The following is a 27,532-nucleotide window of genomic DNA, read 5'->3' on the forward strand; positions in this document are numbered from 1 at the left end:
AAATGGACGTTTATTTTATGCCAACAAACAAAGTTTGCCTTGCACGAACGAATGCATAACTATTTTGCATCTTAGAGAACACTTTGGTCCGTTTGCTAATTAATTTAATCTACTCGTCGTATGCTGCTTATTCATAAGCAATTGTGCACATCATCGGTTAATCCAATCTTGTACTTGCTGGTTCATTCCATGCAGTCGTTAGTCATCCCAGTTTAGATCTAGAAGTAATAAGGGCTTTAAAATCCCATTTGTTATTTATTCACCAAATCCTTTTCATGCTATGTACCTTGCACATCCACCTGTCAAATGAATGCATTTTTCTACCAAGTTGGTCACTCTTGCAACGAATAAAACCATGTAAGAACCTGAAAATTAAATAATCTCATCCGGCTTACTACACCAGTTTGTCAGTTTGTCTTTCTGAAGCAGTTTATGAGAATGTGTGGTTTGACATTTTTATGCAACAGCTTACTTAAACCCTAATTAAATCACAGAGGGTGGTTCCCCTTCACTTTTGCAGAGAATCACTCTTTTCAATTAATTGCAAAAAAGTTCCCTTCGTATTTAACGAGATATAAACAAACTTTTTTAACCCGAGTTTGTTTACTGCTTATCTTTGACCCAAACAGTGAAAAATACTAAAAAAATGTGCGTCATATTTGGTGGGTTCGATTGATTTCAAAGTATTTATGCAGAAGTTGAGACGTTTTCTTCTCCAACTTGTTCCTACCAGTTTCCCATTGCTGCGTCATATTCCGCGTTCCGATATGTATTAGTAAATAATGAACGGAAATCGAGATTTTAGACGCTGATGAGCTTGCATACACTAACGTGGAAAATAGTCAAAACGTAACCAGGAAAAAATGGATTTGAATACTCATACAGACATTGTATCTGAGTTTGAAGGAAGGAAGGAGACCCGCGGTCATAAATATCAATTAACAATTAACTTCTATTTACAGTAGCATAACCAAAGTGAGCCTTGATTTATGGGTGTGGTTCCCAAAATAACAAACTGCTCACCTCCATAAATTCATTCATCTTATTACGTACTTATTTATGCATGTACCTGTGCCAAGTGGACACGACGGACGCTACTGTGGTTCATACTGGTAGAGTGGCAAAACTGATGATTCATGTATGTATGTACTATTCAGTATGCATGTAATTCCAGTGATCAAATCTCAGTGAGAAACAACGCTGGGTGACGTGAGACAGGTATGATTTCCTGAGCTCACAAAAATTTCTAAGAACTGGAATAAAATTTAATTAAAGTGAACACATCACTCGCATCGCATTCGAGATAGTCGTGAGTAGAGTGGAATTATTTGAAAGTAACAAAAAAACCGAAATTAGATACGATGTAATGGGAATTAGACCGGTATTTTAGCATTAGTCCTGACAGTGTTAAACACTGTCTATTAACAAGCGTCGATTAATAATGGAGAGTCGCGTCCTCCTCGTCGCTAACCAAATATCTGACTAAGTGCATCCAAGTTGAAAAGTCAATGAACAAAACTGGTTGTCGACATGGGATATCTCTCTCTCCTGCTCTTCTGCTGGGTAATTCTGCTTTCCACACGAGGTGACTATGAGCCATCATCAAACCTTGTATAATTCAGATTGTGAGTAACGTGGCTCCTAATTCAGACTTTCTGCAACGCTGATACACAAAGCTGCATATGCACAAGCAGAAGCAGGAGCATTGCAATATTTAAAAAAGCTTGTTGTGTGTGGGGCGATAGTGGTGCCTGGACCTGAGTAAGCTCAGTTTTTGGACCTTTCTATTAAAGAAATGTCTTCACAGCAGCAGCAGCAGCACAGACAGAAGAGAGAGCAAAAGTAGTCGATCGTAGTATTGCGTTGGTTTTGCTCGTTGGTGGGTCTCACTGTTTTGCCAGATCAGGCTTCACAATAATATCACCGTCACATCATCACAATTCTTCTCACCCGCTTTCAATTTGCCCCATCTGCTCACACTTGGTTTCCCATAAAATTTTCAGAATCAACTTGGGATATATTTCCTACGGAGCATTTTATTGAATCGTGCGTCATTGAAATGTTTCCCAGGAATAATCATTATGCAGATTTATTAGGTGGTGCACGGAGCAGTCAGTACGTATTCTGACCTTAATTCGAAATCTGCCCAGCGTGAGGCAAGTCGAGAATGAAGATCTCACACCAATAAGTAATACATAAGTCAGGAATGTTGCCTCCTTTGAATTATCTACAAGTCATCGTTCTTGTTGTGGTCAAATCCTAATCTCGGTATCTGGATGTTGATCTCTAAGTAAGTTGTGCATACGAACGGGCGAACAAAGTTTAATAAAATAGCTCTTCTGATTTAAAATAAGGAAAAAATGAGACGGTCGGGATTAACTTGGAAATTGACAATTTAATTAAACTCAATTCATTGGACATGTGTGCGAGTGAAAATTCATCAGTTCGTCGCGTTTCCTCAGTCAGAGGTAGTAATAAAAACTGCCAAGAGTGAGCATAACACGGATTACACGGTTATAAATACGTAAAAGAAAGCGAGTGAGTTTAATAAGTTGGTGTATTTGCGACACGCCATTTGTTTCCCACCCACAATGAAGTCAACCGAAAAATTTGCTCGTCTCAACTTTGTTGCAGTAGTGGTTGCTCTCTTTTTCTTAAATGTAAGCACCATTTAAATGTCTTAACTCTAACTTTATTGGACCAAGGACAAATTTTGCAGACATTCGTTGAAAACATGAAAATTTATTATCTTGTTACCAAGTTTTGTAGGAAACATGTAGCACTACATCATATCAACTCATATTATTATTATTCCGCAATCCATCTCGTATGACTGTGATCCTTTCACTGCTATACAAAAAAACTTTTGTTTTTCCTCAATTTCGGTTTAAGGAGCAAAAAAATGTGAGATTGCTCTGGAGGAGAAAGATTTCGTCGAATTGAAGTCCGGATTTCGCGAGCGAGTTGACACTTTTATGGGGTTAAGTACTTACGCTAAAAGCAGACAGCGTTTGAAAGATTGAAATCTGCGAAGGAAACAGGCTAATGGACGAAATAGACTTTCCGTGAAGTATTATGAACGGGTTGAAGATGAAAATTATTATTTCTTTGGAGCGTATTGAACCTTATATCGCACACATGCAATTTTTTAGCCGATATCCAAGCATATTTATTTACATAATATCTATGTATTTCTACGTTCGGAATAAAAGTGCATAAATCTGATAAAATTGTGACAATTTAAGATTAATAGTATAGCTGCAAATTAGAGTATATGATCAAATCTCAAAATATGTGCATTCATAGTGCAACTCGATGGTGCTAATTTCCTGTTATGGTCGCATAGGCGCAAATTTGCATGCAAAAATACACCTTAAATAGTATAATTGTAGGTTAAAATGTTAATCAAACCGAATGAATTTCCAATCTGGCAAGTCAAACATCGTCCGAACAAGAGTGTGAGAACGAGCATTATGCAACGTATCTGGGATCCAAAATAGCAGTGACTGTCTGCATCTCAATTTTTCCACTGCAATAACTCACGCAGATCGCATATCCAGGCGATAGTCATAACTCTTCGCACTCAACCCTAATGCATCACTCATCCAAAAACGCCGAGAAAACTTTGAAATCCTTGGGATTAAGGAATTGGGCAAATTGAGTTCCCACTGTAAAGACACCATTTACTCGAATCAAAAGATTTTGTTGACGCAATATGTTTCGAAAAATTTAAAGCACAATATTATTAATACTAACACGAGTGGTAGTCATCGATCCTGATTTTGTCCGACTTACAAATAGTCATTCGCATCATGTTTGTTGGTATGTGTATTTGCTGCACAAATTCCATAAAAAATGGGGCCGATACTCACAACCAATAAATAAATTAACGAAACTTGTAAATCATATGATGCGATAAAGTTTTTATGGTTAATGCGATACACTTACTCAAATTATTTGAAGGAGTGAGTGCGTAAATCTTCTTGCATTACACATATAAATAAGCAAACTTTTAATTCAGAACCGATTAACTAGCTGTGTGCAGTGCTTGCAAACTACAGTTATTTATGTATGTTAATCGAGATCGAATCAATAAAATAGTTGAAAAATGAGCACGCATAATATCGAATTCTCAGCAATCAAATCCCAGAGTTTGCTGGAAATTGCTCCACGTGTAACTGCATCGAAGGACTACCATTAATCCAAAAGTAAAGGTTATTAAACACAAGTTTTATTAAATTCAAATACTTACGTATTAAATATGTAGCCGCATATATTGCCCTCCTCGCCCGTCCTCCTGCTTCTCCTCACGTTCCTCGTTTCCTGCTGTTCTCATGATCTTCATATCTATTTTCAATATGCAAATACAATAAATCTGTGAATTGCGTATCTTACATCATAAGTACCATAAGCTTATTTGTCTAATTGTGCATTCGTGTCTTTCCTTGTCGGCAAGTCTTCAATGGGAGATTTGACGGATATAAAAACAAGGGAAAATGCCTAATTGATAATTGATTTTCATAATTGCAATTAACATCGGCTCGTGAGTACCATCAAGATGTCCTTTAGAAAGTGCATTCTACTTTGTCAGTATGTTGTGTATGCACAGGCGACGGATAAAAATGTGCTTAATGTCATAACGAATATGCATGTGCATAATTTACAACCCTGCTTTGTGGAAGCAAACACTCACCGAGTCATTAGCTGTAGTTACTGACACCATAATTTTTACTTTATTGACACATATTTTTAGATATTTTGTATTTTGTTGCCTTTAGACTTTTTTACGTAGTTAAATATATTTCAAAATTTTGCGATCATTAACATACAATTCCAGGAATTAATGGTACATGAAATTGTGCAAAATTTGTAGTTGATAAGTTAGATTTTACCTCAAGTTATTTTTGCTAAGATCTAAAACTGTCAACGGTTCTTAAGTAACCTTCAGTGTCGTCCCACGTAGATATTCGGCAAACGTGTAAATCCCAGACGTAATGGCAGAATAATGTGTGCCCAAGTTGTAAATAGTAGTCACCAAACTTATATAAGATCAGATTCTCATCGTATTTGGACAGGAGTTTTGAAAGTGAGAGAAGAATCAAGCAAATCAGACACTTTGAAACTTTGTCTCTTGTCCACCTTCAGATTGAAGACTTATTCATCTTTCCATAGTTGTTTGTCCTACATATTTAGCATGATATGGCTCCATTCTCTGTTGATACTGCTAAAATGCTAGTTTTGGGTAGTATGGATCGCACTTATTTATCATGAAACTGACTATTATACTCATATAGAAACTTTTTATGATCATCTTCAAAGAACCATAAATAGGCATGTTGTGCTAAGTAACCATGAGGTGAATCAACTATGTACATACATATATACGTAGAGTGGAAGGTGAGAAAGGGCAGCATTCCTTTTCATTTGTTAATCAATCCAACCCAGAACGGAATGTGTACAGAAATTGGGCATAGATGGACTGGAAATACGGGGAAATTGATACCGTTAAATGACCAATTATCTGGAATTTCGACATATTGTGCGTAAAATATAAAGGAAAAAAAGTTGAAAATAATGTAGAAAACAGGGTATCTCTGTAGTGTACATGTGTGGAACGTATAAATATATAGTCAGACATACACATGTACACACATGTGTAATCCAATGGCATTTAGTTGACTTGTTTTCAGTGATATTTTCTACCAGCCAACTTTTTATGCTCGTTGAAGGAGTAGACATGAAGGGAAGCGTTGAGTGAGATTTGAGATATTGGGTGTTCACGGGGGCCGATTACATGGTCGTTTGTATGCAAAAGCACCACAGGATGAAATCGTCGGATGAGTTGTCACACATTTTAAATTTTCCAAACGAAACAACGTGTTTTTGTCGCATAAGAGATACGACCAGACTTTGACTTCTGCATTGCGTCTCAGTCCACCTCATACTAAACACTAACTAAACACACACTCACCTGCCAACTATGTTGATATTTGGTTGTTGACAATTTGATTTTTTTGTTACTTGATAGCCTATCGGATGTGATGGGGTCGCTGGGTCACAAAGACGCCTTGACAGATGTGGTGTTTGCGGCGGTGATGATTCGAATTGTCGTGTCGTGTCAGGAATTTTCACCAGACCACAAGTAAGTATTTATATTCATTGCTGCAGCTAAATTAAGCACTAAATACATGTCCCACTCATTACATGATGACTGCTTGTAAGTGTGTATGGTAATGGCATGAAAAGTTGTGCTCGACCCACATTCAGTCGATGATCGAATTTTAATTACAAATAAATTTATCTCTTCTTAGCTTCCTGTTGGCTACAGCGTCGTCGCCCATTTACCTCGTGGTGCTTGCAATTTAAATATCACCCAACTGAGAAAGTCAGCTAATCGATTAGGTAAGAAATGGATAACCTTTGGACGTGGGTGACAATTGAAAACAGCGATATAATTTTCCAGCAGCAAATGCATACAGTGAATGTTTAGTGATGCACTTATTTGTAAATTATGTATATCTTGTTGAATTCTTATTAGTTGATGTGATATGCATGGGAAACTTCTTTCTACAAATTTATTTTATGAAACTAGAAATACCATCCAACTTTTTTATGACTCACTGAGACTGTAATTTTCCTCAGCACTGAGGAAAAGTGACGGCACATTCATCTTGAATGGCGATTGGAGACTTTCCTGGCCCGGTGTATACGACGGTGCTGGAACGAAATTTTACTATGCGCGACAGGAAAAGTTGCTGGAATCGATAGCATCTGCAGGACCGCTGAATGAGGCAGTTGATCTAATGGTCAGTCTAATGATTAACGAGACCCTCCCCCAGCTTTGACTTGACCTAATGAACAACAAACTTGTTTCCCATAATTGCTAATAAATCACAGCTGGTTTTCATGGATGTTGATGATTTGTGCATGTGTTGTAGGTGCTGTACCAGCAGCCCAACCCAGGTATTAAATACGAGTACATGCTTCCACTGGGAGACACGCCGATCCCCCCAGTTCCAGTTCTTGACCCATTGGCAACTCTGGTTGGGACGCGTCACCAATCCGCAGCTACTTACAGACCCACTTCTTATGTAAACAATAATCTTCTTCCAAATGGAAATTCAGCCAATGCCTTCAACACAATCTCGTCATTCCCAAAACCCTCACCTTCCGTTGGTTCCAGCCCCAATAACAATGGTCAACAATTACTCTTATATCCTGGGGACTCGGCATCACCTTTCAGTGTTGCTGAGAACCAAGCTACTCACCCACACCTTCACGGTCATCATCATAGCCGCAGAAGGGATCACAACTTGAATAAACTTCCCAGATCTGACAAAAAATTTTACTGGAAAACAATTGGATATACAAATTGTACCGAGCTTTGTGGTGGAGGTGCGCGTGTTGCCAATTTTGCATTTTTTTCGTTTATAAACTTCACTTGATTGATTTTACATAAATTAATATTGTTCAGGAACACAACGGTCTATCATACGATGTGTCAAGTCCCCTGCTGCAAATGCTGTTTCTGATCGACGCTGTGCTGGGGAGGAAAAGCCGGTGGGACAAACCATTCGTTGTAACTTAAAACCATGTCCTGCAGAGTGAGTGTGGTTTTCGCATACCATTTATATGAATGCAAGTATGTGAGTTAATAATATGTTGAACTACTAATTAGGTGGGAGGTGGGAACATGGTCCGCGTGCAGCGAACATTGTGGAGATGGTTTAAAAACACGTCCCGTGTTCTGCAATCAAAGGATTTCGCCAACCTTAACCATGCGTGTGGCCGAAGGAGCATGTTTGAAAGTGAAACCCGAGTCGCAAACCAAATGCTTCGTCAAACCATGTCATAGATGGGAATCGTCAGAATGGAGCCAGGTATACTTGCATACTTTGTTCTGGTTTTATGTATTTTGGGCCAAAAGACAAACCATCAACAAATATTGTAAACTAACAAGGGTTAATCTACATAATATGTATAAAATTCTGGCAACAGTGTTCTGCAAAGTGTGGCAATGGAATTAGAAGACGGCAAATGGAATGCACGGATGCAAACGGTAAAAAGATCGACCCCAAGGACTGCGATGATGCAGAACGACCAACGGAGATACTTCCGTGCAACATGGGTATCAAAAAAGTTTTATCTCTATTTTTATTAGGAGAGAGAAATTTAGATGTGTCCTTCAACGTATTTTTTAAACAGGTCCATGTGACGGCACGGATTGGTTTATGTCTGAGTGGTCATCAGACTGCTCCCAAAAATGCGGGGGTGGTGTGCAGACACGTCATGTGGTTTGTTCTGGAAATCATCACAACTTTACAGGTCGACGAAGGCCTTTGTCAGCAGAGTCGGAAACAAACTCTATTGAAGATGAGGATCAGAATGAAGACGAACCAGCCCCCACGTTTCACTGCGACGAGAGCAAACGTCCAAGTGAGGAAAGAGAATGTTTCAGCGATAAGCAATGCGGCGACCCGGCGTGGTACACTGGTGAATGGAGTGAGGTATTTGAACCACATACAATAAAATGCATCTTGTACATACGTTTGCTCACTGATTTATTTATTTATGAAAGCAAAGAGCATGTGTAATAATGCGAATATGTGTATGCAAATAGAAACATGTATGTAGGATGGCAAACAATCTATACAATATATTTAGCAGTATACGAAGATGAGCCACTTTGATAATCTAAAAGCTTGAGTGTATCGACCTAGACAATCATTAATCACAACATGAGTGCTATTAATTCGTATCCCAGTTAACTACTTTCTAGGAAAGATACACATTGAGCTCGAGAGAAGGTTTTTAACCTCAACACCAAGATAATGAGTTTATTTATTCAAGGAGATGTGTTACGCAAGGGGTATTTTGGGTAGAAGTATAATGGCAATAAACTGACAAGTTGTATCAGGTTGTGGGGATATTTCGTTTGGGTGGAGGTATAGGAATTGAACTGCATCATAAACTGCAATGAACTGTATAAATTATGATTCATTCATTGATTTTCATTTAGTGTTCCACATCTTGCGGCAACGGACTTAAAACCAGGATTTTGCTCTGTGTGATCTTTAGCAGAGGAAAGTTTAAAGTTGTCGAAGAAACATTATGTCCCCTTTCCCAAAAACCAGAAGGAAAACTGCAGTGCGAATCAAATCGACTGTGCTCAGGTAATTGGTCACCACTCGAGGTGTCCATTAACATGAACACTTGTATGCCCAAAAAATTATAAATGAAAACATGTACTTCAATCAAATTATAGATTCATGGTTTAACACTGAATGGAGCGAGGTAATATATACATACATGCATAAAATGCCATTAGTAATAGTAGTTTATATAATATTTGGCATCAAATTTCTACATAAACTCGCTTATTTATGTAGTGTTCAGTACCTTGTGGTGGAGGCACTCAGAAGCGTAGTGTCAGTTGCAGAGCTGGAAATTGGACAAAGCCTTCATCATTTTGCGCAGATATAAATCGACCTTTAGATAAAAGATATTGTAAGTCTAGCACATAACTAATAGTTCACAACTAATACTAAAAAAAGTACTTCATTCACATCAACAGGCAACGAACACAAGTGTTCGAAGATTACGGATCCCAGCGGAATGGTAAAAGATACGTCCCCAAACACCTTGATTGTCGAGTCGGACGAGATTGAGAACAGCAATTTGACAATAATAAGGAGATTCGAAAATGAACAATTGAGTCCTACCATCTCCACCACCACACAAACTCAGCCCAAGGATAAAACATTTGTCGAGGAACCCGAAGATTCAGAATGTACAGACCAATACCGCAATTGTCCTCTGGTTTTACAAGCTCGTCTATGTACATACAAGTATTATCGATCCGTGTGTTGTAATTCATGTGCACAACAACAACATGAGTTTCATAATAAGAATTAATTAACTAGCATAATGTCGCACACACAATCAAGGTATCTCATTATTTTTCGTTCACTTATATGCATACTACTTATTATTTAAAGTCTTTGACTTGAGTTCAGTTGAGATAATTGCTTTGCAACAATCACAATAATTTGTAGTCGTTTATACATAATTTGTATTTCGATTTCGATATCAATAAGTTTGTTTGTTTCTGCATTTATTATTATAAAAATCGTGACATTTTATTATATCCTCCTTTACATAATTCTATCAAGTCCCTGAAACACACCAGTATTTTCCAATTTTTCAAAAAGTGTAACTTTTCGTACGATTTAGTTACCTTTTGTAAAAATACCAGCACCTAAAAATGAAGCAAACTGCCCAGTGCTGTAGCTGTTACATTACTAATTAATTAATTAAAAGGTAAAAAGCTGTAATTCAATTTTGTTAAAAACTAAATTAATTTTTTTTGTAAATACGAACGAGTAAGATAAGAAGCTTACATAATTGTGTTCAAAATGCATACTGATGTCAGGGATTAAACATAGGCTGCTTATGTACAGATGTACAGAACAGACGTATTATTAACATTATTCATCTAAAAAAAGTATGCGAACCACAAAAAGGTTAAATAATAACGGGAAATAAGTAATGTTAACTTGTAGCTACCCGAGTACATATTCAAATATGTACATATAAATGTTAGATATGTATGATGATTTTTATGATAAACAACGTGTGCTTATGTTGTGTGCTGAAATGCAATCACGTTACCGTGTTCTGCAGCTTTAAATGTGCTTTGCATGATGCAGTACTTGAGTTTGTGATAATTTAAATGATCACGAGCTTCAATGGTAAAAACCCATGCACTGTGTGGGATTTGAAAAAAAGTACAATAAAAGATCCAGGTTTTATATAAAAGTGAGGAGTTTTTTTTATTACATATGTATTTATAGGATTCATTTTCAAAATTAAGTTAAGTAATGTCATCATTCATGTTAAATATTGCAATGTCGTAAGTAAAAAATAATCTCTCAAGAAGTAGCAATCAAAGAACTCACTAGTTTTGTTCCATTTGTTATATCTGTGCCCCCACAAATAATATTAAAGCTAAGATTTTTGGCAACGACCTGTAAAGCAGCAATTTCCCCTGCACAACAGACCAAGAAATTCACCCTTTACTAAAAAACATTTAACGAATAAAGTCTCGCATTTTTGTTTATTACATACCTCTCGATATTCCTCCAATGACAAAAACTAGTACGTTACGACCACGACCATACGCTTCTACTCCAGATTTGCATTTCACAGTAGAACTTGTAACATTGTACATTTTCATTAAATCTTCAAGTTTCCTTTCGATTAGAGCAGAGTTCATCTTTGGAGCAATTAGAATTGATATTATTTCTTCAGTTAATTTTGCTACCAACGGTGTATATTTTCCGTTGAAAATGTAAGATGGGTGGTTTTGTGAAATAACATCGACTTGTACGTTACTCGAGGGTGCTGAAAAAATTTAAAAAATTCACGTTTATGAATGATTTCCTGATTTGCCTCTATATTTATGTGCAATAATTAGTACACATTTCTTGCCTAATTTTTTTACGATGTTTTGATAAGGCACCATCGTTTGTTTCTTTACATTTCCGGTGTTTCCAGAAGAAGAAAATGGAGAAGACGATGCCACTCGATTCATCACTTGTGCAACGCCTTTCACATTTGCCTCAATCCCAGTAAAATTATACAGGAGCCCCACTGCTTCCAAATTATGAAGGCTTATCAAATGCTTAAACCCATAACTCTGAACAAATTGTGTTGTCAAAGATTTTAAATCTCTGAGCCCATCTTGAGCTAAGGTGCACAAACAAAACAGCCGCAATATCTGTTTAAAATCCAATTCTCGCGACATGCTATCCTCCAAAAAATTTAAGGTTTCTTTGTTGTCCAGATTGTCTAGAATATTTTCTTGGAGATCGACCAATTTTTTTAAGTTTAGAGATTTGTTCTGCAATTCAAGATTTTTTTAAACTTAGTTTATCACATTCACTCATTTTAGACGCCGCTCTGTATTTTTAAATTCAAGTAAAAATTAATCAATGTATGATTAATTTTACCTTACCAATCATTACCTTATCAATCATCATCTCAAAGGCACCAAAATGCAGAGCTAGCGTTTTCTTTAAGGATTGTATTTTATGAAGGTCTTTTGCAACAAAGTTTTTCATTGCTTGTAGATTTAACCCAGCGCTTTCATCTTGAAGTCGTCTTGTGTCTCTTTCCTTGGCCAAAAGTGAACTAACAACTTGAGAAAAGTGCTGGAACAGATGCATTTTAATTTTCAAAAAAGTATTTTATACATGTAAGTGACATAAACTGACCAGATTTCGAACTTTGTCAAAAATTGGATCCGTAGTTAGATTATGTTTCACAGGTTCTTTGCCTGTAACGTCAGCACCAAAGGTAATAGTTTTTCCCTTAATGCCAAATACTTCGTCCAATACAGCTTCATAACTAAGGGGTATTAAAAGTGGCGACACGAAATCAAGTGCTCGATCCACAAGAATAAGGGTGGGAATGTCAGCCTCTTGCCTGTTGTGTGACCTCAAATTGTTGGAATGAATTCTGTGCGTAAAAATCAAAATATGCAAATTATTATCCACTTGTTTTTGTTATCTTAAGTAGGAAGTTTTAAATTCCATGCTATCAAGTTTGATATACATAAATGTGTCACATGCAAACTTTTAATTAAAATTCCATTAATTTGTCTTGTTAGAAAGGTTTACCTCTCAAATTCCGTTTGCATTTTCAAAACGGACTTTGCATATGGCCCAATACCGACCTGGAAAATTTTTTTCCGGTAAACATTACCAACAACAGCAATCTGTTATTAATTAGTACAAGGTAATTACCACGTGATGAAAATCTCCATAAATTCCCCTGATGTTAAAAATTGCTTTTGCTACACTGGCAAGCCTGGAAGAATAATATTAAACCTTTTTTATTGTATTTATATTCAATTATAAACCACGCTACTAAATGACTCTTAATGACAATTTCTATCATTTTAGTTTATTATGAATACTACGTACATGGAAGTGTCCTGATGTAACCACAGCTGAGGAACCACATCGTCCATCTCCAGTGAAAATATGTTATCTTCCAACGGTATCATTTCATACGCATACTGTCCAAATGAAACGTGTTCATAGATCCCTTCGGATTCAAAAAGGGCAGTTATGATATGCAGAAGGCGTGGAACCACGACCACGCCATACGTCAACGAGATTCCACGACTAATATTGTTTGTAATTTGGTCGCAAACTATTTTAGCGCAAACGATATCTGCCCGAATAAAGTACAACACTTGGTTCACAGAATCCGAAGGCATAGGTGGACCGGCGGACAGATGAACTATTTTTTCCACACCATGATCCCTACAACAGATAATGCAGTTAATACAGATGTAATACATACAGAAGTAATTCCTACTAATTCCTAGTATGCATATGGCGTATCAGCATCAAACCACTTACTGCAGAAATCTATAGTTAGCGATCAGGTCAAGAGTGGGTACCAGTTTTGGATCAATCACCAAAATTTTCTTTCCGCGTTTGAGGCGCAGTGCTCGTGATAAATTCTCTTTCGACACGCTTCGCAGGACGTTAGCATCTGGAGCCATGGTAGAGTTAACTAATTGATTGTCAGCCAGGTGAATCAAGCCATATAAAGTCTTAGAGAAAATAATTAGTCAGTACTAAAGGATGATACAAATGGAAGTGGAGAGAATAAAAATCGAAAGTGTAAATGTTGACAACTGTGATCACAGCCAGCAGGATTTTTCCGCTATTGTGATTCGGGCTGATGGAGTCATGCAAGAACAAAGTTTCATGGTATTCAAAAGTATATGCAAATTACGTCTTTTCTGTTCTTTATTCAGTTCATGCTATATTTTATTTTAACCGTATATATATATTTTTCGATTTATAAAAAGCTATTAAATTCCATCACCAACAGTAGTAAAGAGTCCCGAAAATAAACGTATGATAAATATTTATGTGGGTAATATTAATTAATGGGGTTTTGAACCGTGGGCAAGGTTCGTCGACATGGTTTGGTCCAGGTTTCTCTTAACGGCCAAATCCCCCAATTCCACCGTGTCCAAAGCCTCCACCGTGACCTATCCCGCCCCCATAGCCAGCTCCGAACCCACCCCCATGATTTCCTCCACCCCCACCAAAACCACCTTGTTTTCCTCCAAAACCACCACCAAAATGACCACCATATTGGTTGTTGGAATGCAAACCTAGTGATGGTAACGTGTGTATTAAAAAAAACTATACATTTGGACAGCCTGTGGCACTGTGGCACTAGTTTTAATTACCTTTTCCAAAACCGGAAGCAAAGTTATTCCCACCTGCTTGACCGTACTGAGCATTATGTCCAACCTGTCCCTTATTTCCAAATTGAGCATTTTGCCCTTTGTTTGCGACATTGTGATGGCCTGCAATGAAATCTCCGGCATTGGCTTGATTGTTCTTGTTGAACACATTGGAATGATGGCCTAAAAAATTAATATAATATAAGAATTCCGATATGTCTCACAAATGAAAGAATAATGTGAATTATTTACCATTTGAGAACTGTTTGCCTGTAAATTATTTAAAGAAATAATGTAAATTGGTGGTATTGTAAATTTAATTCTAAATTATATACAAGAATAATTTGCTTGTATCTTTACCGGCAAGATCATTCTTAAAAGCTCCTTCATCGCCAAATTTGTCAAAGAAGTCGACAGCGTTCTTCTCGTCATGGAAGGCATGGTTTTTGCTGTATTCATCCTATAATTTATCGTCGTAACTATTTGTACCATTGTTTAAATTTACTTTCATTTGTCACTAATTCTTACCTTGTGATGAGTATTGTGGAATCCTTTTGTGGCGTGACCCTTCTTGTGGGCACCCTTGGCTCCAAATCTAGTTCCTTTGGCGAATTTGGTAGCAAATTGATTCTTGCCAAACACTGCCCCGTCATTCTTGGCTGCTTTAGATACATGACCCAAGCTGCCAAAATGACCCTTTTTGTTGGCCTTGTTGACGTGACCAGCATCATTTTTCAAATACCCTGAGTCAGCCTTAAAACCTACAAAGTTCAAATTACCCTTAATTAAGCCAGATGCTTATAGTTTACTAAAGATCTGCTGTTAAAGGTTCATTAACATTCAATTTTGTATTGACCTTGATTTCCTTTAAATCCCTTTGTAGCATGTTGAGACTTTTGAAATTTATCATCGACGTGTTTGATTTGCTTGTTGATGCCACCGAAATCAGATCCATATCTAAAAGCGTGACATGTATGATTATCTCTTATCAGCTTGTGTCTTTTTCTCCGCAGTAAAACTTACTTGTTCCCTTGAGCAATCTTTTTGCCACCCCCAAATCCAGTTTGTCCCCCGTAATTTCCACCAAATCCACCCCCGTGGCTAATTCCTCCGCCGAATCCACCCCCATGTCCAATCCCCCCACCGAAACCGTGACCTCCAATTCCTCCAAATCCGCCACCAATCCCACCGTATCCAGTTGCAGCAGCCTTGAGATCTCGTTTAGCAAGAGTTTGAAGTGTTTTACTTTCTGATCCTGTAGCGTCGGTCTCGTTTTTCGTTTCAGTCATTGTACTCGTTGTTTTGTCATCACTGTCACTTTTGGCGTCAATTAACTTCTTTGTCAAGTCGGGTGTTGAGTCGTCGTCAGTTTTAATTTCAGAAACGTCTGAAGAAATTATCTTAGCGTCTGTAGTTTGAACTTCAGGAATGGCAACTGCGATGACGGGTATTTCCGGGTTGGGCTGGATCACATCCTCTGCTATTGCCAGTAAAGGCAATAGTAGTAATGCAAACGTTAACTTCATTTCCACTTTTGTAAGCTCCAAATTATTCTTAAGACTACAAACTACTTTATCCACAGATAAATGTAATATAAGGCTGGACAAAGGTGAAATTGGTTTTATATATGTGGAAATAATTTCATTCTTGGGCGCACACCTCAAAAATATGAATACATATATTTACATAGCGTTGGTCGTGTCAATGCGTGCATATGTATGCACGTGCAAGGAGCTCGTTTCTTTATACTGCGTTGATAAGACAGAAGGGAATTCCCCATTAAATAACTTTGGGCGATATTTAGCGTATCCTTACACAAGAGTCGCAATGCAGAAATACTACGCTGCGCCATCAGCAATGAGAGAAGACATACATATATTAGTTTTGGTGAACATCGATAATTCAATCTGCAATGACGTGTAAATAAATGTGTAATAAAAATAAAGGCAGAAGGTCGAACCGATTTTATCAACATTTATTATACCGTTTATCATGGTACCCTTTTAGCATTCATATTGAGAGAGGTACAAGAAAACACTAATGTGCATACTTTGTTTTTCTGAAAGCCACAACTAATATCGCAATTTTTTTGTGTGTGTCGCACATCACGGTACCGGTACATCGGGTGTCAAGGGAAAGGAAGTACGATATGATGGCGAAAGAAAGAAGTCACTAATGAGGAGTATGGTATCAATACATAGACCAACTAACGCTAAAATTAGATCCAGTTTGACAATGAAAAATTGTGTGCGAATGTTTGCCTACTAAATATTATTATGGAGGATTGATAGATTTTTATGTATATAGGAAGTCTTTGTGCCTGCATTCTCCACGGAATCTTCGTGCATTCAACCGTGAACGTTTGGGGACTTCGCCATTTGGTCTTTTTCAGCAAAAAAGGAATACATCCAACAAACGACTTGAATGTACATGCTAACACTAAATATGTATGTACATACATTCCATTGCCACCTCAAAAAGAAGTGTATTTAAATAGGTGTCAAGCAAGATGACAAGTGCAACAAAGACGGACTTATGCATGTTAGGCAACAATTCCTTTGTTATTGCTTACCCAGTGTGTCAAAAGTCTCACACTCAGCGCTCGTAAAATAAATACCTAAGTCAGTGTCCAGTTTTGCATGATAAATTTATGTATATATATATATATATTCATATATTTAATTTATACCTAGGTATAAATAATAGAACAGTAGGATACTATAGATATACCTGCGTACAAAGCGTACGAGGCACTTGGATGTACCATATCCAATCAAATACAAAATAAAAATATCTAGATGAAGCTTTAAATACGTATTCATAGAATAACAATATTTGCAATTTTAATTACTGTAAGGAACGCGGACATTGTATATGTCGCAGGTTGCAAAGTTTGATGACGTAGCATTTCTTGAAAAGTGCGTACCTATTATTCTGATAACTGAATTGGCGATAACACTGACATCTCAACATTATTTTAGCCTAAACCAAGCGCATTTTAAGGAAGGTCACGTAGTATTTATGTAGCAATTGATTAATCTGATTGAGTAATACTGATACTGAGCAATTATAATCCTCCAATTTAATCCACCTACATAGACGCTGTCTGCCTGTTACCAAAGCATAAAAGTGTTATTCTATTAAGCAAATTACTGCGGTTACTTCTCAACACTTCCGTGTTTAAGGTTAGGTGAGGATGGACGACGACAACGACGACGACGACATCATCACCAGTACTATAAAGTAGTAATAGTTTCTAGTGCTATGATTGTGAGTCACAATTTGTGACAAAAACTCACAGGTTCGAGGTTTAAGCCAACTCTTATTGTAATCAATCATCCAACTCAACAAACCATGACGCACACATTTTTGTCGGTCGGATCACAATAATACAAATATTTGAGTACTATTTTATTATTTTCAGCAAGGGCACAAGTACTTCTTACATAATATGTATGATGAGGAACCACAAGAATGCCTTGCCCCTGATGGTCACTTGATGGAATTTTATGACATAAGGTCTTCAACTAATATTGATTGATATCATTTGATTTATGTTTATCAGAGTTGCATAATATTGTCATAATTAATTAGTATTAATTAATTGATTAATTATCATTGAAATTTTCATGGCGAAAATCATACAGATAAATTTAGGCAGATCGCAGGTCGGGTGAGACAAGACTTCTACAAGAGGGAAAAGCTGTTTTTGCATCTGCAAAAGAAATCAAGCCTGAATCCAACAAATACTTCAAAAATTGCAGAAATATAATAGCTTAATTATAAAAATCAAAACTTTATGTCGTGATCTGAAGTTCAGATTCTGAACCCATATCCATTACTCGTCCGTCTACAAATATTTAACAATGCAAACGTTAAAACGGCTATCGATCGTGTCAGACTTGTTTGGTTTAAGTAAAAACTTTAAAGATATTCGAAGTGTACGACTGTATTTTGGATCTGAAATACACCCAAGGCCATATTCGTCCACGCAGGCAACTATTATTGACGATAAAACTAACGAAACCGCTGTAATTCAAGGTAACGATTAACGATACATAGTGTTGGCTCGATGATTTCCGTGTCTTATGATTTATTAAAACTTACTTAATTGATGACCCCAGATGATGAGCCACCGAAAGAAGCAGCACTCATAATTGGGCGTCAACTAGACTTTTTCAACCCCGATTTACGCCTTGCCCGTCAAGCGTGGGTGGAGAACCTTGACACTGTGGAAGAGAGAAAGTTGGGTCTAGTGGATTTGCACCCAAGCATTTTTGGAGCCTTTCCGAGGACGGAAATCATAAGTGATAATGTCGTTTGGCAAAATCTGTACAAACATGTGGTATGTTAAGAGACTACAAGGAATAAATTGCGTGAACAACTTTTACTACCGAGTTGAAGTTTATGTTAATTTTGTTATAGAACTGGAACAAGATGGAAACTCGAGGGGAAAGACGTGGTGGAGGTCGGAAACCTTGGCCGCAAAAAGGTTTAGGAAAAGCAAGACATGGATCGATTCGAAGTCCGCTTTGGATAGAAGGTGGCAAAGCCCATGGGCCGAGGGGTAAGTTTGAAACATAAAATAAAATTCAATTGCCAACATGTAAAAAGTAAAATTCATTCTGGACTTGGTCCTATTTTGACTTTGCAGGACCCAAAACACACTTTTACATGCTTCCATTTTACAAACGTGTTCATGGACTTTGTGCTACATTATCAGTCAAATTAGCTCAAGACGACTTGAAAATAGTGGACACGCTAGATATACCTTCAGAGGATCCGAAATTCTTGGAACAGTTGGTAGAAGCTAGAAAATGGGGTATATCCGTATTATTTGTTGACGAGTAAGTGTTGTCAGTTTGGAAAACAATATCTGATTTTTATACTACTTGCTTACTGCTAATTTGTTTTTGCAGCTCGGATATTATGCCCCGAAATATAGCTTTGGCGACAGACTCAATCCATCACATTAACTTGATGCCACTGTATGGATTGAATGTTTACTCAATGTTGAAACATGAAACGCTGGTCTTAACTTTAGCAGCCGTTAACAAGCTAGAGGAAAAATTATTATTTCATTTAAACCGAAATGACTCAATGACGCCCGCTAGACGTTATCAAAATGCACATGTCTAAAATAATTTTTCGTAGTCAAGTCGGTTCAATTGCATTTATAGTCAATTTGTCATTTATTTAGGTTTCACTTTGAATTCACAACTATTTGTATAGTTATTGTTAACTTTTAGCATTGTTAATCTAAACATGTAGCACCTTTCACAGTTTATCATAAATTATTATGAGTTTGTACTTAGTTGTTAAGTTAATGAAACAGAGAGGATTTGGGAATAATAATTTTTGACAAAAGTTTTGATAGATATATGTCACGCACCCCTATTATATCTTGTATCTACTCACATATATAAACCGGAGCTTATTAACCGAACGGGTTGGAGCATTTAGTGGTACAAAACGCGTATGAATGTACCTAAAACTGATAAAATTGAAACATACAGTCGGGTAAAAGTAGTTTACACCTCTCATCATAATTATCATGTTATACAATCAATGTTTTTTTCACACGAAGTTTTGTTGATTGTTATACTATGACTTTGACTAATTGACATGGAATATTTTGTGAAGCCTGACTTGTTGTATGGCTCATGAATATACATATGTTGTGGTGTCTGTCAGTCATTCATTCATTTCATTGCAATGAAAGAAATACGGCAGTCTAAAAAAATAAGTTCTTGGTAAGACTTTGGACATAGTTCCAATAATACCCGTTAAAACAATTAATTTGGCCGGCACATTACTGGGACTGGTTCTACTGTTCCTTATTATTGGCAGTCGTCTAAGGCTAAAAGTACCTTGAAAGTAAAAGTACCACAAATCTTTTGCTAAATGCGAACTTCTGAAGACGGACTAAAATTTTGTATAATAGTGAGACACGTCAATTTTTATCTGTTGCAATTTTCAGGAGGAGACGTATGTACCTCCCGTACACCAGCTTCCTTTTACCAATTTTCAATCAACTCATTTTATAAAACTGGTAGGGATTACTAGTGACGTGTCCAAGTTTGGACATGGTGGATGATTGGTGTCATGATGACTTTTTTTGACCTCCTGTACCCCCTCGGAGATGCCCTAATAATATGCTAACTTCATGAAAAGTTGGTCGCAAATCCTGATTAAGATTCCACGCTCTTTTCATTAATTCGTATACTTGTGGAGGACATCCTTCTGGAGCATCCATGACATATCCATGTTCTACTTTGCGAAGAACGTCATTTAGTTGCTAAATTTCCAAATCATTGATAAAATATTTTCAGTCAGTACATTTTTCTAACATAATAATTTGTACGTTAATTACAAATTCTTACAATTCTTGGGTAAGGTACTCTTCCAAACGAATAAATTTCCCACAAAAGTATACCGAAACTCCACATGTCAGATTTGTTTGAGAATTTCTACAAAATCAACATAATAATCCCATCACAGTCATAATAATTACATTAAATAATTACAAGGATCAAATCAATTAATTAACTAAGAAAGCAATAATATGTAGTAGTTTACATTTTTTCTAAGGGCCTCAGGAGCTGTCCATTTTATTGGCAATTTCCGGTCTGAAGATTCAGAGGTTGTGGCTTCCTCCCTCCAAGCCAAACCGAAGTCAGCAACTTTCGCAACACCATCCTCCGAAATTAGCACATTTCGAGCTGAAATAACCAACATAAATGGTTAGCAAATGTGGCAATCGATAAGTGATGAGTCAGAAGTGGAATGACGCTGTTAGTTGTTTGGCTAAAGTTTACTCTTCCTGCTGCAGCGTGTTTTTAAATAATTAACTAAAACATGGACGCTCACAATTAAATTTACTTCGTTTGTCGCAGTCAGTCGATTAAACGTATCAACCTCTAAGGTGGAACCGATGAAAAGGAGGAAAATGCAAGGTGTCTCAGATAGAGCACTTAATATGTATGCGTCATTATCTTGTATGCTGGCCTTTTCATATATTTCCGTCATTATAGATATTCTTTTCTTACCAGCTAAATCTCTGTGAATTATAGAACGTCTTTCCAAGTACTGGAATAAAATAAAATAATTGAAATGTATTTTAGCAAAACTTTTAAAATAAAATGATATGAAAAGTTGAGATCTTACAACCATTCCAGCACATGTGTCACTATAAAAATAAAATGTCGTTCGATTATATGGTAATTAAAAATTAATTAATTAATTAATATGTTGTTGAATATCAATTAATCAATTACAATGCAAAGTTAATTTGATCCGTCTTTGTGACATGCAGTCTTCCACGAGACCTCAAATACTCTAGTAAACTCCCTTTGCTCATGTATTCAGTGACCAGATAAATATTTTTCCCTTCGATTACAACTCCCAAGAGCTGAACTAAATTTGGATGTTTGATTGACCTGCAATTAATCCATGTTCGAAATTTCATTAAAGCTGACAAGAAAATATATATTGTTTTTCATTTTGTTTCGTTTATTACGTCATAAGTGAAGCTTCTGCAAGAAACTTTTGTGCTGCTTTGCTTTGTTCCTTTAATACTTTCACAGCTACTTTCTCTCCTCGTAACATGCCAAGTCTAACTTCACCAAACTCCCCTTTTCCCAATGACTCGAGCATCTGCAAAGAAAATATTGTGCGATAAATATGTGTGTTTAGTTGTACTCTCTTAATTTGGTCACTATTTGTCGCACCAACCTCAACATCTTTGGGTGGAATTGCCCAACCAGCTTCAAGAAACGCCTTGACATCGACACAGTACTCTTGACTTCCAGCTTTCGGAAGAGGTTTACTCAACATTGTGCACAACCCGTCCGCATCTTTTTCATAATGCTGCATATGTTCAGGAAACAAAATATCTTGTGTTACATGCAAATTATTATTTAAAAGAAAGTATTGTTTAATTATCATACTTCTACTAAATTTGATAAATTGTCAAAAAACTCTTCTTCGTCTATTGTCAATTGGTTATCCTTATATATCACACGGTAGTGCTCTACTCTTCCTTGCCAACAGACACAAAGAGTGTAGTCCCCTGGAAAATTCGTGGACTCTCGAACCAAAAATAGGCCATCTTCCCGAGGTCTCAACAATTCCTCAGCCTTGTCTCGAGAAATCTAAGCACATGCACAATTATTGTCAGATTACTTGATGTTAAATTGTTTTACATTGACAAGGCATGTGCTATGCTGTAAGAAATGACTTACCTTCCCATGAAACCAGGGCATAGAATTGAGCTTGACCTCCCCCTTTCTGGGCCTGGGTGGGAGTGCCATATCGGGTGGGGTGGGGCTGGTGGTCATTCGCTCCATGCCGAACGAATCCTTCAGATCCATCCACTAGTGGATCAAGAAAAATTATCCTATAATGTCAATCCTAATGGCCCTTTTAGAAGATTCTATTGACTTACATGATTCACCAAACTGGCAGTCTGATTCATTGAGAGTTGTTTTTTGTTCCTCGTTATCTCCACGTAAGCACAACTTTCTTTCAACTTCTACTGCTTTCCCCTGCTATTCTTCTTGTTGATGAAACTAATCATAAGCACACTTACAATGGAAATTGGAATGGTATCCGTCCTCCTCCAATTTTCCTCTGTTGAGTAGTGTCTATATATTGTATTTGCCGTATGGGTACAATTTGTACAAATAAGTCCAAGTCCAAGTCACAACACAGGAAATGATTATTATTATTGTAAATATTATGGTAAATAACAACGCAACATAATTTGCTCTTTGGCAAGATTGGATTGAATTGTAGTTGATGTTCACGTCAGCGTGATAGTTTTGATTGACTTAAGAACCCTATTAATTCTTCGAAACGGTTGAGTACGAAGATTCGATTATTGATGGGGCAGTTCACCTCTACGCCACGATGAGGTAACAATATGTCGCTACGCACAGGAGGAGTACCACCCAAACACATACACATTTAACTAGTGCCCATTGTTGTGGGAATATTTCAAGCCAAGTTCACAGGCGACAGTCATACATGATTTTAAGTGTTCTTCTTGTTGCACCCGATAAAATGCGAATTTCGTAGTTCTACCCACCATTGTATTGCAGCTTAATATTAAAACACTGTGTTCCATTGTAATTTCGGTTCAGTTACGACTTAACCCCACCTTGCACCTTGTTCTTAATTATTTTCCTAATTATAAATTTAGTAGACCCAGCACAACTTCAGTACAATTTGTATTTTTATTATCATGTTTCTCGACCGACACCCACTCTGCACAAAAGTAGAATTTAGTACATACATATGTTGTCTTTCGTAGGTGATTGTTGTATTAACAAGTTTTCACAATTTGGATCAAAACTTTGTGCAATTAAAGTCTGTCACGTCACGTAGTGGTTGGTTTTAATATTTTTGTGCAACCAAAACCAACACAGTTTTAATTTTAATAGGCCAATTCAACATTCAGCCACCATCACATTATGTATAATTCTAGCAATTAATTTGGTGACTGACTATATTATAAATTATAATGACAGTTGCACAAGTGAATAATTTTCGTCACAGAGGAAGTGAACCCATCTTCTCTCTGAAAAATTAAATATTGAGCAGCTCTTCTATGTATGTAAATAATTCGATAGATTCATTTCAAATACATGGAAAGGTAACTTCAAACTTGCATAGCAGAGTAGCGAATGAATGATTCTGTGGTTGGTATTTATTTGGTAAACAGCGAGTTATGTTATTAGTATATGAGTGCTGGTGAGTATAGAGTCTTCTCAAAAAAGAAGAATGTATGGAGGAGGGTGATATGTGAGCAAATTCCATTGAGATGAGAAAATTACATGACGATGATGTTGTGCAGGTGAGAATCCTCCACGGAATTCCTTCCCGTGGTGGTTGAGGTTTCAAAAGCGCCCTCGCCAGCAAAACATCCCGTTTATTATCACTTGCCTCGTAATAATAATAATAATAATAATAATAGCAAGTGAACTCTCTGTGTAATCCTTTCACTCAAAAGCAACACCACCCCGAATGCTACATAGACTCGGCTCACGGAGGAATGTGAACGAGTTTTTCCATGAATCATTGGGTTTAGGTCGATTTAGAAATCTTCTTAACCCTTTCCCTTCTTCGCAAGGTGACGCTACACACACGCGTCACGTCGTTGCAAATTGTTGAAATTTGCTATAATAAAATTGACCTGTGGGCATGGCCAAAATAAGCTTGGTGTAAGACACTGAAATGATGCTTTCACACCGTGTTAGGAATGCATTGGGGATGTTAATTTTATGCGGAAATCCTCGATGAAATTGTGCATGCGTTCCCCATCGTTTCAAGTAGTTTTTGCGAAGTTGAACATGGAAGTGGAAGCTTCCTTTTTCGTACTAAAATTTGACGATATCGGTCACATTGTCGTCGTTAAATATTTTTTCACGGGATTAATTCGTGTTGAAAAGTGAAAAGAGATCTCAAAAGGGGTGTATCGACTTGCCTCCTGACGAGTCTCATATCGCTCATATCATTGCATTTATACTCTTTTGGTGGTAAACAAATACACGAGGTAGGTGTAACAATAATACATCTTCGTTTCTTCGTCGAGCCGGATTGAATAAAGTCAGAAATTTTGAAGAAAAATGTTGAAATTGTCGTCCAAGCTAATTTTTTCTGGAATCCTATGTGATACTTGTTCTCCGTGCATTACGATTAGAAAACCTAATTGGAGGTCCTACAACGTGTTTAACAATTATTTGCGCACCTCTGCCACATCTTCTGTTAATGCTTCACAGGGTCATCACCAAATAATAATAACTGACCAAACAAAGTCAGATGGCGAATTCATACATCCCTACAAAAGTATTTTTCCGTGGAAGTCAAAACCGGAGTTTGTGCAGCATTTGGTTCAACAAATCGTGCATGCAGATGGTGAGTACAGAGTTACTAAGAAAGTGGAATTGTTGATGATAATCCTTCTTGAATGCTTTAATCTGTTCTAGATGGACTTGTAGTCATAAACAAACCATTTGGAGTTGGAGTTATAAATAGTAAAGCAAAACATAAGGGACAAATTAAACAAGTAGAATATTCCCATTTACGTGGTATTGATCTCACGGATTACAACTTGGAAATTGCACTTCCTCATTTACGAATTGCTCTAAGCAAACCAGATCTGGTACTTGTAAAAAGTACAGAAAGGTAACTATTTATGCTCATGTTTATGATATTGTCACTACTGAAAATAATAAGTGAAAAGTCGGAACGTAAAGGTTTTATTGTTTTCGAGGTAGAATGACGTCTGGACTTGCCGTATTTGCGGACAACTTGCGACATGCAGATACATTTCGTCGCAAGCTACGAAATTCTAAAATGTTGTCTAATACTAAGCCATTATACAACTACCTTGTAATCACGGCAGGGACACCGTTCTCAAATCAAACAACGTTTCATGAACGCGTAGGCGTACAGTTGAAATCTGCACTGCTATCTAATGTTATGCAGGTAATTAATTCCACATTATTAGCTTATTGGACTATTAAATGCAAAATTTGACGAATCATTAGCTATTTATAATTAATAACGTATGTGTGTATGATTTATGTAGCCTTGTATTGAGCGACAATTCTCTCGGAATTCTGTTAAAAGGAAAGATGTAAAACCAGTTAACGTTACAATTAACGTCGCAAAATATGGTGATCACAAGACTGCACTACTGGAAATTGGGACAAGCAGCGTAAAGTGGAACTTTTTGAGGATTTACTGTTCAGATTTATTAATCCCAATTTTGGGTGATCACTTGTACTCTTGTCGAGTTCAATCTATTATGGGTGTACCAACTAAAATGGATATATCGCATGCACCTCCGGGATCATCGGATCAAGTAAAATAAAATTAATATATAAAATTAAACAAGATTTTTATGTATGACAATGCGCTTGCTAATTTCTGGGAATGTTGTTCGTTTCAGAAACTTTCACCTCATATACTGGAAGCACTTAAAGTCAGGGAAAGTATTCAAGTACTTCCTCATATGCATTTGCAATCCTACCTGTTGCAAAACTACGGAAAGAAGGGACACCATTTAGAATTAAAAGCTCCAATACCTCCTCATTTTAAATGGACGCAAAGTCAGCTAAATCTTTTATAGTATTGTAGAAATAAATGAGTTTTATTGCGAAATAAAATATAAATGACACGGATATCTAGTGTTCTAATGCTATTGGAGTCGGTCGTCAGATAATTCAAAGAAATGGTATTTTAACATTAACTTGGGAAAACGATTAAATTTCCTCTGCAATTTGCATCTCTTCATCTGATTCATGAATTTCTTCAATCATTTTTTCCTGTTGCTTTTGTAAAAGACCAGCCGCTGGAGATCTGATAAGTCCGAGATTTCTTTGAACTTCCTTCACGTCCCTCTCCTTATCGATCACCTTGGCTTTCTTTAGTCTTTGAGTAATGAAGCGTCCACTTCGCTTCTGTCTGATTTCCTCCACTTTCTTCATCGCGTCAACTAAAAAAACATAATTGATTACTAATCATATCCATAGTTCAAGTTAGTGCATATAAGAAACATAGTGAACGTAGGCTCGTACCAGTTTTCTGCCACAATTCTCTGTCGTATTTCACTGGAACGTTCCTCCTCTTTTCAAACTCGAACGAAGGGTCTACAGCCAACTCCTTGCCGGCCGATTTCCGGAAGGCCTTAGTCCATCTCACCTTTCTTGGGTTCTTTTTCTTCTTGAAAGCATTATGACATTTCGACCTGCAGAACCTAAAGATCTGAAAATATACAAAATAAACAACAATTTTATCAAAACTATTTTTATATTCTATTTGTCAACTGCTTTTCTAAAACACCTGTACTTACCTTGGAATCGTTTCTTACAAACTGCATTCCATGACCAGGATATACCGGTGCAGAACAAAAATAACACTTTTCAATACGCATTGTTGCGACTTAAAATCAACTAATTTAATGAATAATTATATTTTTGCACGTTTGAAGTTGTTTAACACGATGAAATAAACACATGTGTGTGGAATTCATATCCTCCCGCGCGGAGTCGGCTGATTGGCACAAGAGTAATATTTTCTTACGCGAGAGCGAGCTGAGGGTCATACTTCATAAATGTGGCCAAAAAATTCCTACCAAATATCTGTAAATTGCAGATATTAGTGATTTTCGAACGATTGCAGACTGCAATCGTTCGTAAATCACCATTTGTTGGCATATGTTAATGTCAAGTATCTATTCACATAAGGTAT

General features: G+C 36.9%; 7 protein-coding genes and 1 long non-coding RNA gene across 9 annotated transcripts in view; 3 read left to right on the forward strand and 5 right to left on the reverse strand.

Annotated features, from left to right (window-relative positions):
* The window catches only part of LOC110842876 (thrombospondin type-1 domain-containing protein 4), a 31,386-nt gene extending 20,568 nt beyond the window's left edge, over positions 1-10,818 (forward strand). Inside the window, exons 1-13 of one of the 2 annotated variants that reach the window (XM_035850745.1) lie at positions 1,819-2,660; positions 6,029-6,142; positions 6,312-6,402; positions 6,643-6,806; positions 6,939-7,395; positions 7,475-7,604; positions 7,679-7,880; positions 7,999-8,128; positions 8,206-8,507; positions 9,020-9,173; positions 9,266-9,294; positions 9,390-9,507; positions 9,575-10,818. In XM_035850745.1, the coding sequence (XP_035706638.1) occupies positions 2,592-2,660; positions 6,029-6,142; positions 6,312-6,402; positions 6,643-6,806; positions 6,939-7,395; positions 7,475-7,604; positions 7,679-7,880; positions 7,999-8,128; positions 8,206-8,507; positions 9,020-9,173; positions 9,266-9,294; positions 9,390-9,507; positions 9,575-9,915 (2,301 nt within the window). In that variant the 5' untranslated portion in view covers positions 1,819-2,591 and the 3' untranslated portion in view covers positions 9,916-10,818. Of the gene's footprint in view, positions 1-1,818; positions 2,661-6,028; positions 6,143-6,311; positions 6,403-6,642; positions 6,807-6,938; positions 7,396-7,474; positions 7,605-7,678; positions 7,881-7,998; positions 8,129-8,205; positions 8,508-9,019; positions 9,174-9,265; positions 9,295-9,389; positions 9,508-9,574 lie in introns of those variants that run through there. The other variant, XM_022088726.2, reaches the window with a different exon arrangement.
* Positions 3,145-5,795, reverse strand: LOC118435201. The gene is made up of 4 exons (XR_004834595.1): positions 4,893-5,795; positions 4,253-4,347; positions 3,757-4,178; positions 3,145-3,668 (listed from the first exon to the last, which is right to left on the reverse strand). It is a non-coding gene; the product is annotated as an uncharacterized LOC118435201 (long non-coding RNA).
* On the reverse strand, positions 10,807-13,735 carry LOC110852497 (vacuolar protein sorting-associated protein 33B). The gene is made up of 9 exons (XM_022100587.2): positions 13,431-13,735; positions 12,987-13,331; positions 12,807-12,870; positions 12,681-12,736; positions 12,276-12,519; positions 12,027-12,212; positions 11,491-11,902; positions 11,128-11,403; positions 10,807-11,047 (listed from the first exon to the last, which is right to left on the reverse strand). Exons 1-9 carry the CDS (start codon positions 13,574-13,576, stop codon positions 10,932-10,934), a joined length of 1,845 nt encoding a protein of 614 aa, XP_021956279.1. The 5' UTR covers positions 13,577-13,735; the 3' UTR covers positions 10,807-10,931.
* A 65-nt stretch (positions 13,736-13,800) lies between these two features.
* On the reverse strand, positions 13,801-15,873 carry LOC110863200 (glycine-rich cell wall structural protein 1). The gene is made up of 7 exons (XM_022112455.2): positions 15,299-15,873; positions 15,132-15,232; positions 14,804-15,036; positions 14,636-14,735; positions 14,528-14,545; positions 14,279-14,458; positions 13,801-14,200 (listed from the first exon to the last, which is right to left on the reverse strand). The coding sequence occupies exons 1-7, from the start codon at positions 15,799-15,801 to the stop codon at positions 14,025-14,027; spliced, it is 1,311 nt and encodes a 436-aa protein (XP_021968147.1). The 5' UTR covers positions 15,802-15,873; the 3' UTR covers positions 13,801-14,024.
* A 2,089-nt stretch (positions 15,874-17,962) lies between these two features.
* Positions 17,963-19,653, forward strand: LOC110853703 (39S ribosomal protein L4, mitochondrial). Its single transcript, XM_022102015.2, has 5 exons — positions 17,963-18,316; positions 18,400-18,620; positions 18,701-18,842; positions 18,930-19,122; positions 19,195-19,653. Exons 1-5 carry the CDS (start codon positions 18,142-18,144, stop codon positions 19,412-19,414), a joined length of 951 nt encoding a protein of 316 aa, XP_021957707.1. The 5' UTR covers positions 17,963-18,141; the 3' UTR covers positions 19,415-19,653.
* Positions 19,444-24,299, reverse strand: LOC110853692 (tyrosine-protein kinase CSK). Its single transcript, XM_022102006.2, has 11 exons — positions 22,722-24,299; positions 22,519-22,650; positions 22,225-22,428; positions 22,010-22,144; positions 21,795-21,931; positions 21,553-21,714; positions 21,443-21,464; positions 21,325-21,364; positions 20,855-20,997; positions 20,659-20,745; positions 19,444-20,573 (listed from the first exon to the last, which is right to left on the reverse strand). The coding sequence occupies exons 1-11, from the start codon at positions 22,749-22,751 to the stop codon at positions 20,379-20,381; spliced, it is 1,287 nt and encodes a 428-aa protein (XP_021957698.1). The 5' UTR covers positions 22,752-24,299; the 3' UTR covers positions 19,444-20,378.
* Positions 24,300-24,542: 243 nt separating this feature from the next.
* LOC110863453 (mitochondrial mRNA pseudouridine synthase RPUSD3) lies at positions 24,543-26,483 on the forward strand. Its single transcript, XM_022112767.2, has 5 exons — positions 24,543-25,192; positions 25,264-25,462; positions 25,555-25,765; positions 25,869-26,144; positions 26,232-26,483. The coding sequence occupies exons 1-5, from the start codon at positions 24,904-24,906 to the stop codon at positions 26,409-26,411; spliced, it is 1,155 nt and encodes a 384-aa protein (XP_021968459.1). The 5' UTR covers positions 24,543-24,903; the 3' UTR covers positions 26,412-26,483.
* Positions 26,404-27,314, reverse strand: LOC110863454 (probable ribosome biogenesis protein RLP24). Its single transcript, XM_022112768.2, has 3 exons — positions 27,135-27,314; positions 26,860-27,046; positions 26,404-26,777 (listed from the first exon to the last, which is right to left on the reverse strand). Exons 1-3 carry the CDS (start codon positions 27,213-27,215, stop codon positions 26,545-26,547), a joined length of 501 nt encoding a protein of 166 aa, XP_021968460.1. The 5' UTR covers positions 27,216-27,314; the 3' UTR covers positions 26,404-26,544.
* Positions 27,315-27,532: the final 218 nt, after the last annotated feature.

Source organism: Folsomia candida, unplaced genomic scaffold, assembly GCF_002217175.1.
Source record: "Folsomia candida strain VU population unplaced genomic scaffold, ASM221717v1 Fcan01_Sc001, whole genome shotgun sequence".
NCBI lineage: Eukaryota > Metazoa > Arthropoda > Collembola > Entomobryomorpha > Isotomidae > Folsomia > Folsomia candida.